Raw genomic sequence first — 7,976 nt, 5'->3', positions numbered from 1 at the left:
ATCTAAATGACTTTTTTTAATTATAAATTTTATTGAAATTTCACATAAATTTCAATATAACTATATAGTTTTTGGAGCATTGAATTTATTTACCCATTTTAAGTAATTAAAAATCACAATCTCACTTAAAATTATATTCTTAAATTTTGGGGAAAAAAACAAAACATCACAAAGTTAGACTCTTTACAGGCTTACATCATAATTACTCACATTCTTACATCATAGTATAAGGATAATTACTCACATTCTTAGATCATAGTTACAAGGATATATTGTCTATTTTGAACTAAGACTCCATAATTCTAATGTAACTATCAATAATTATTAGATAAATAGTAAAGATTTAACCTCCATCAAATATTGTAGAATATTTTTAATAGTAGTCATAAATGAAAAGTTGAAATTTATCTCAAAAGTAGTCATCCCTTTTCTTTCTTTTCAATTAGCTTGATTGATTAAAAAAAATGTGAACAAGTGTCATATGAAATGAGTCATGGCTTTTTGGGCATGTGCTATTGATAAACTATGGTATATTCAAAATATCAATCTCTTGGGGTGGCTGGAAAGAATCGCATCTATATGGAAGGCTCACAAGGATTATTCTATTCATCACATTGGAAGGTCATTCAACAAGGAGGCAAATGCGCTATCCAAAGAAGGTCTTTCCTCTCCAAACAAATTTTGGCAAGTTTCCATCACTGTTGGAGAAATTTGGCACAACATTCAAGAATTCCACCTCCCCGGTACATAACATAAGTAACGGCTCACAAGGATTATTCTATTCATCACATTGGAAGGTCATTCAACAAGGAGGCAGATGCGCTATCCAAAGAAGGTCTTTCGTCTCCAAACCAATTTTGGCAAGTTTCCATCACTATTGGAGAAATTCAGCACAACATTCAGGAATTCCGCCTCCCCGGTACATAGCATAAGTAACTCTCTTCTCATATCTAGTACGTTGTATAAACCTGCTTCTTCAATATTTTTTATCCTCATATCTGGTACGTTGTATAACCCTGCTTCTTCAATATTTGTGATCCTCATATATGGTACGAAGCATGAACCTGTTACATTCTATGTTTCATCATGTTCTATCATCTTCATCTATTTCAGATGCTATTATTCAGCAAATCGTTATATTTAGGCCGATAGGCCTTCCTTTGGAACAGACTTTCGTCGTTCTTTTGGCTCTCGTGCTGACACGTGGCATCGGATTCTGAATGGATCCTTCGTTCCTCGTACTGACACGTGGCATCGGATTCTGGCGGGACAGTTCTGCGAGGGAGTAGTTCTGCGAGGGAATGACGGGTCGTGTTAACTTCCTGCAGTTATCTTCCGCCTTATGCACGATCCATTCTTTTCTGAGTTCAACAGAATTCTGCAGCGCAGAAATTTCGAGTCGTTATTCATGGCCGCTACCACAGAACAGAGTTCTATTTTGCCCAAAGAAGCCGAGGGTACTTTGCAAACCCTCGCTCTGCATTGGGCGGACGTTATCGACGAAAAGAAGATGGAAATCAGGCCTCTCACGGGCAGCATGACGAATGAGATTTTCAAGTGCAGTTGGCAGACCAGAGAGGAGGAAAATCCTAGAAAGGTCAAGGTTCGGATCTATGGAGATGCCCATGCGAATGCGTTTTTTGATCGAGAATACGAGATTAGGGCATTTGAGTGCATTTCCAGGCTCGGGCAGGGCCCCCGTCTCCTGGCTTCCTTCACTAATGGCCGCATTGAGGAATTTCTGAATGCCAGGGTAAGTTCTTTAGACTTTTCAACTAATTCTTCACTGAAGATGTTTCTTTAAATCAAAATCACTGAATTCTGACAGTTTTTTTTAATTTGTACGAGAGACTTAGACACTGTCGCCCCCTGATTTGAAAAATCCTGAAATATCTGCTAAAATAGCATCAAAGTTGTGGGAATTTCATCACCTTGACATATTCGGCCCTCGGCAACCAAAGCTCTGGATGCGCCTCAGGGTTGTTCTTGGATCTTTATCAAATTGCTTGTGATGTACTTTTTTCTTTTTCTTTACTGAATCTTTTGTTATTAAAACCAGAAACTGGTTAAAGACAGCGTTGGCGCTATGTCCTGACATTGAGGTTGCTGGATTCCGACTGGATTGCATAGAAGATGAGGTCAATTTTCTGGAGAAGATGTTATCAGGCGAGAGTGAAAGCATTGGATTTTGTCACAATGACTTACAGTATGCAAACATGATATTAACGATGAAGATAAGTGCTTGACATTAATTGTGAGAATACTCCACCTTAAAATATTTATAGACATCACTTTTTTCATGATTTGAAGGAATTCTTCACTGCTCTCATCAACTAACCAGTTGCAGACTTTTGCAAGTTTTCTGTTCTGAACAATTAAATCTGAAAGAATGCTTTTCAGGGTTTTATTGTTCGCAAAATCTTTTTAGATTATTGTCTGTGATTATTGTCTGAAACTTACACTCTTCATGTTTTGGCACGATGAAAGTGACAAGAAGCTTTTCTAGATTGCAGCATGCAAAAGCACATCTGAATGAAAGGGTTCTGCTAGAAGGAAAAAACAAAATTTCATTGAGAGTTTAAGAAAAACTTGATTCCCTTGAGTGTAGTTGGCAACCTTTATTGGATGTTGAGAGTTTTCCCACAGAAACTGGGATCACAGGGAAATTGGGAAAGAGACCACAGCTTCTTCAGCAATCTCCCATCCACCAACCCTCTGATAAATCCAGTGCTCTCATATATATGTGTGTGTGTTGTGCCCAAAACTTGTCTAACCTCCCTGGAATGTTACCATGATCATCTCTAAACACCCCCTGCCCCGCAAGGCCTATATTGCCTTTGGATCTCCTATCAAAACAGAATTTACTCAATGCAGAGGGACTCCAAGTCTAGATCCAGCGTGCCATTAATGCGAAAACTACTTTCCTGAATAGTAGAAGATTTTACAAGTTATCTCTGCTTACCTGTTAGGTATTCTATTCCAAAACTTGTCTAACCTCCCTGGAATGTTACCATGCTCATCTCTAAACACCCCCTGCCCCGCAAGGCCTATATTGCCCTTGGATCTCCTATCAAAACAGAATTTACTCAATGCAGAGCGACTCCAAGTCTGGATGCAGCCTGCCATTTATGCAAAAACTACTTTCCTGAATTGTAGAAGATTTTATAAGTAATTTTGAGATGATAATATATTAAGTTTGACTGAAGAAATGAAATAATTGACCTCGTTGACAATGTATAGTGTTTTACAAAGTGGGCATGTCAATTGCGAGGACTTTCGCTCGCTGTACTGTTAATAATTATAAAATCATTCATAATGGTTTCTTTGACTGGAATTGTTGTGTAAAATTCTTCTCTGTTGTGGAATCAGGGATGGGTGCTACTTTGAACGCAGGCAAACCCAAGAAGGGTTCGATAGTAGCAGTGTTTGGCCTGGGGGCTGTTGGGCTTGCTGTAAGTACTAATAACAAGTGCCCTCTTTATGTTCCACTGTATGCATATTAGTATATGTTGCAGTTTTAAAGTCCTCAAACCTTTTTCTAGGGACTATTCTGTGCACATAATTCATGCTGTTGCTTTCGTGGATATCTTTACATGACGGGGAACTTTAATGAGGACCTCATTCATTCGAGCGCTGTAATGCAAATCTATCATGATCCTAAATTCTAAGGATCTTGGAAGCTAATTGGTCTGCAATTTTTGAAGTAAAATATCGTTTAGCACATCAGCTCTCGAACAATTCTTGAACTTATTGACCAAACTATCAAGGTTTCTGTTACGTGCCATAGCTGAGAATTCCATTCTTTTTAATGTATTATAACTGATCATTCCATAATTAGACTATAACCATATCTCCAACTGGATACCGCTTTTTTGTTTTCTTCATAATGGCTCTATCCTCGTTGGCTTCAATAAGCTGGCCAATCATTTGATTTGTTAGTAGTGAATCAAAAGAAGATTTTTTTTCCCAATTGCCCTGTGTGTTTTGGTCCTTTTCGAAGTGATTTTTTAATCCCCTTTTAAATTGCTTGTTCAAGTTTTATATTTCAAGCCCTTGATGAGTTATTGTTCTACACAAATTTTGCAGTTTGAATTTTTCTCTTAATTTACATCAAGAACCCTATCTTCCGTGTGAGCAGACATGTCAAACATGAGCATCTAATACCGTATGTTGAAATTCTGTAATCTCCTTGAGAGAGTATCCAGCAAAATTTGAGGCTGAACCGCATGGAACATCATGTTATTGTAAATTTGAGGAATTTGCACATAATTCATGGTGTTACTTTCATGGATATCTCTACATTATGGGAAACTTTAATGAGGACCTCATTCATCCGAGTGATGTAATGCAAGTCTATCATCATGGTAAATTTTGGGGATTCTGGAACCTAATTGTTCTGCACATTTTTAAAGTAAAATATCGTTTAACAGATTGTATTAAATTGGAAGCTCTCGAACAATCCTTGAACTTATTGCTTAAATTAACAAGGTTTCTGTAACTTAGTATAGCTGAATTCCTTTCATTTTTAATTTGTTATAACCGATTGTGCCATAAAAGGACCATCACCATATGGCCATTTGGATACTGTTTTTCTGTTTTCTTCATAATAGTTCTATCCTTGTAGGCTTCAATAAGCTTGTTCAATCATTTGATTTATTGGTACTGAATCAATATAAGATATATTTTCAAGCTCTTGACAAGTTATTGTACTACGCAGAATTTTGCAATTTCAATGTTTCTCTTAATTTGCTTAAAGAACCCTACCATCTGTGCGAGCTGAAATGTGAAACATGAGCATCAAATGGTGTAGGTCAAAATTCTGCTACCTCCTTGAGAGAGTGTCCATATATTATGTTGAAAAGTGAATAATAGGCAGTGCAGAATATTTGTGGCAAATTGAATTTGAAGTAGCACTGAATCTTGTTGTATTGAGAAGAACAGAAAAAAGCACCAAGCACCAAATTGTATATGTTAAAATATTTATAAATAATAATTTTATCTTTTAATATTAAGGTGTAAGAGATTTTTTTCTTTTGTGTTTGTGGAGCAAGAGGCTTCTTGTATGCAGTTATTTGACTACTTAGTTTACAATTTTGTGTTCGTGGAGCGAGAGGCTTCTTGTATGCCGTTATTTGACTACTTAGTTTACAAAGGTATTCATACTTTACTCCTATGAATTATGTGGAAAATCTGTGTACATATGTTGATATGTTGACTTGTAGAATTGCCTTTTTAACCCTTTCTTGTAATCTTTCCTTTCTCAGCAAAACAATTTGGAGTAACGGAATTTATAAACCCTAAAGAGTAAGAAAAACCTATTCAGGAGGTACGTTGAGCTGCCCAAAATGATCATCAAACTCTCTCCCAGATCAGAGTATTGGTTGCTTTTGACTAGTGTGGTACTTTAGTACTTAGGTGGGGGAGATTTTAAGTTTTCGCATGGAGTGCACTCATTCACCATCCATTCAAAGCAGTGTAGACTCTTAATTTCCAAACACTTATAAAAAATGTTTACAGGTAATTGCGGAAAAAAACTGATGGAGGGGTGGACTGCAGCGTTCGAATGCACAGGGAGTATTGAGGCCATGGTTCAAGCTTTGGAATGCTGCCATGATGTACTAGCTCTTGGTTTCCTTTGGTTTAAGATACATCAATCATTTCAATTCTAAGCTGTAGCTTTAAAGTTTAAACTGATTGCTTCGATTTAATTAAGAAAATGCAGGCAATGCATATGTTTGATATCAGAGTTCTGTTTTTGCAGGGTTGGGGTGTAGCCGTTTTAACAGGGGTCCCTCGTTCAGACGCAGTCTTTAAAACGAATCCTGTAAACTTTCTGAGCGAGAAAACGTTGAAAGGAACCTTCTTTGGAAATTATAAGCCTCGTACTGATTTTCCAGGCCTTGTAGAGATGTATTTGAATGGGGTAAGACTTCATAACATAGTTGTAACAGCTTATTTAAACCATAATTGTAGATAATACTGTGTGGTCATATTTCCCAGTTGTTTTTTTTTGTCCGTACCATGACGGGAGCAATCTATGCTTATCATATCTAATTAGAGTTATAATTATGGTTTTAATCTTTCCTTCCTTGATTGTTAAATTTGCAGGAGCTTCAACTGGATAAATTTGTTACAGACAAGGTTTCTTTTGCTGACATCAACAAGGCATTTGATCACATGCTTAAAGGAGAGGGTCTGAGAACTGTAATTAAAGCCATCCAAGATTAGTGAAAAATATGAACACAGTTGGAATATCTCCAATGTTATGAAGGCATGCTGAACTATTTCAAACTGTTATGTGATTATTGTCGTGGCTTTTATGTGTAACTATGGTATGCAATTAAAGTCCTGGAAAGCGTGTAAACAGTTTTAATAATTTTAGGGTAAGTATGATGTTTAAGTTTTGACACTGCTTCCAAAACAGCCATACAAAAGGTCATTACTATAATAGCTTGATTAGAAATAGATTGAATGAGAAGGTCCAGATGGGGTATTCAATCATCTCCATCCATCTGTTCTGCATCCTCAGTGCTTACTTGAACAATATATCAGTTCATTAATGATGCAAAAACCAAACCCAGGATGGGACTTTCGTGTTCCACCAGCCCATAGAATGGCTAAGCCAAATCTCTCTTCAACCATTCACCCTCGTGCCATATTCCAAGCATGAATGTGGAACTCAAAACAACAGAACCAACCAGGGAATATCGAGGCTAAACCACCTCTCCCTCATCAATGGAAACCATACTTTACCATAATCCATCCTAGATCACTAAGCTAACACAATGAACACATCATAACATGCTTTATTCTGATCTCCACCCAATCACTGGTCCAAACAAGCATGAACTCCACCGGATTTCTCCACCTACACTGTGAGGAATTTTCCTGCCTCTTAGTCTCTCGGGATTTACCGCAATCCAAACCCAGATCACTAGGCCCTAAATCGAGACCCACTCTCCAGGCTTTATCGCATATTCCAAACCCAGGATTACTAGGCCCAACTGAGAGAAAACCACCTCTTGGCTTTACTGTATATCCTTCCATTCATTGGCAAGTATTCCTAGGCCCACTAAGGCAACACAATCTTGGCTTTACTGCAACCTACAATGTGGCTCAGGGGTCACTAGGCCAGTGGCTTTACTGTGATCCACAGTCTGGTTTAGGGACCACTAGGTCATGTGCTCTATCATTTGGATATCCACCCCACTCGACTTCGAATCCATCTAGAAATCCAGCTCAACCAAAACATGATAACCCCATCACACCATGGCTATGTTGAAATGACAAGGCTAGGCTGAAAATAATTTTACACCTGGGAAAACCCATGCCACAACACCAAAGAACCACATGCAATACCATGCATGCCAAATCTAACAAGGAAAATACACATGCAAATCGATACCTGCAGAGAATCTTGTTGTAGTTGCTTGATCTTGCCTTTCCCTACTTGATCTTTCCTTCCTGTTGCCTTCTTTGCCTTTCTTGCTCTAAGAAAAATCTAAGAGTGAGAGAGAGTGAGAGAGATAATAATGAGAGAGCTCCAAAAATCAACTGATAAAATTTTACCCATTGATCCTAAGAATCCTTTTTATTAGTGAGGCCTCTATTTTCTTCATTTTCCTCCTCACATGCAACATGTGACCTTTCACCTCCCTTTTCTCTCCTAATTTCCATTATTTTCATAAATATATGTGTCAAAAATTCCATTTTGCCTTTCCAAAGCCTTAGCCATTGCCTTTGCCAATTTCCTTAGCCATAATAAACCAAATGAACACCACTTAGGATGTCTTTCCCAACATTCAATTTGGAATAAGTGTCCCATCAACCGTGGTTATTATTTTTCTTTTATTTATTTTTATTACATGTAATTTTCACAAGGGCTATTACACAACCATCCCCCTTGGGGAACATCGTTCTTAGTGCTAGAGCACACCAAGACCTCAGAAAAACTGATGAAAAGAAAACATACTACC

General features: G+C 37.6%; 3 protein-coding genes across 4 annotated transcripts; all 3 read left to right on the top strand.

The window, feature by feature from the left end:
• Positions 1 to 1,293: 1,293 nt before the first annotated feature.
• On the top strand, positions 1,294 to 2,255 carry LOC149253037 (putative choline kinase 2). The gene is made up of 3 exons (XM_089459857.1): positions 1,294 to 1,753; positions 1,857 to 1,981; positions 2,063 to 2,255. The coding sequence occupies exons 1-3, from the start codon at positions 1,343 to 1,345 to the stop codon at positions 2,244 to 2,246; spliced, it is 720 nt and encodes a 239-aa protein (XP_089315983.1). The 5' UTR covers positions 1,294 to 1,342; the 3' UTR covers positions 2,247 to 2,255.
• A 23-nt stretch (positions 2,256 to 2,278) lies between these two features.
• Positions 2,279 to 5,319, top strand: LOC149253036 (alcohol dehydrogenase-like). Of its 2 annotated transcripts, XM_089459858.1 has the most exons (3): positions 2,279 to 3,452; positions 5,108 to 5,153; positions 5,265 to 5,319. In XM_089459858.1, exons 1-3 carry the CDS (start codon positions 3,258 to 3,260, stop codon positions 5,306 to 5,308), a joined length of 285 nt encoding a protein of 94 aa, XP_089315984.1. In that variant the 5' UTR covers positions 2,279 to 3,257; the 3' UTR covers positions 5,309 to 5,319. The 2 variants fall into 2 exon arrangements, 1 of the variants encoding a protein (XP_089315984.1); XR_016267024.1 differs by lacking the exon at positions 5,108 to 5,153 and having other exon boundaries at positions 5,265 to 5,313.
• A 246-nt stretch (positions 5,320 to 5,565) lies between these two features.
• On the top strand, positions 5,566 to 6,210 carry LOC149253035 (alcohol dehydrogenase 1-like). Its single transcript, XM_089459856.1, has 2 exons — positions 5,566 to 5,615; positions 5,762 to 6,210. The coding sequence occupies exons 1-2, from the start codon at positions 5,586 to 5,588 to the stop codon at positions 5,975 to 5,977; spliced, it is 246 nt and encodes an 81-aa protein (XP_089315982.1). The 5' UTR covers positions 5,566 to 5,585; the 3' UTR covers positions 5,978 to 6,210.
• Positions 6,211 to 7,976: the final 1,766 nt, after the last annotated feature.

The sequence above is a fragment of the Pinus tabuliformis genome, chromosome 7 (genome assembly GCF_031772625.1).
Source record: "Pinus tabuliformis cultivar Carrire ecotype Pingquan chromosome 7, CPIR1, whole genome shotgun sequence".
In the NCBI taxonomy this organism is placed as follows: Eukaryota; Viridiplantae; Streptophyta; class Pinopsida; order Pinales; family Pinaceae; genus Pinus; species Pinus tabuliformis.
Note: the sequence above shows the minus strand (reverse complement) of the source record. Positions and strands in the feature narration are given on the sequence as shown.

Bases quoted from the DNA above. Each gene is read 5' to 3' on its own strand.
- LOC149253037 (XM_089459857.1), top strand. From the start codon at position 1,343: ATGCACGATCCATTCTTTTCTGAGTTCAACAGAATTCTGCAGCGCAGA. The intron at 1,754-1,856 runs GTAAGTTCTTTA...CGAGAGACTTAG, and splicing joins AGGAATTTCTGAATGCCAGG to ACACTGTCGCCCCCTGATTT. The intron at 1,982-2,062 runs TGTTCTTGGATC...TAAAACCAGAAA, and splicing joins CTCTGGATGCGCCTCAGGGT to CTGGTTAAAGACAGCGTTGG.
- LOC149253036 (XM_089459858.1), top strand. From the start codon at position 3,258: ATGTCAATTGCGAGGACTTTCGCTCGCTGTACTGTTAATAATTATAAA. The intron at 3,453-5,107 runs GTAAGTACTAAT...GTGTTCGTGGAG, and splicing joins TGGGGGCTGTTGGGCTTGCT to CGAGAGGCTTCTTGTATGCC. The intron at 5,154-5,264 runs GTATTCATACTT...TTCCTTTCTCAG, and splicing joins TGACTACTTAGTTTACAAAG to CAAAACAATTTGGAGTAACG.
- LOC149253035 (XM_089459856.1), top strand. From the start codon at position 5,586: ATGGTTCAAGCTTTGGAATGCTGCCATGAT. The intron at 5,616-5,761 runs GTACTAGCTCTT...CTGTTTTTGCAG, and splicing joins CTTTGGAATGCTGCCATGAT to GGTTGGGGTGTAGCCGTTTT.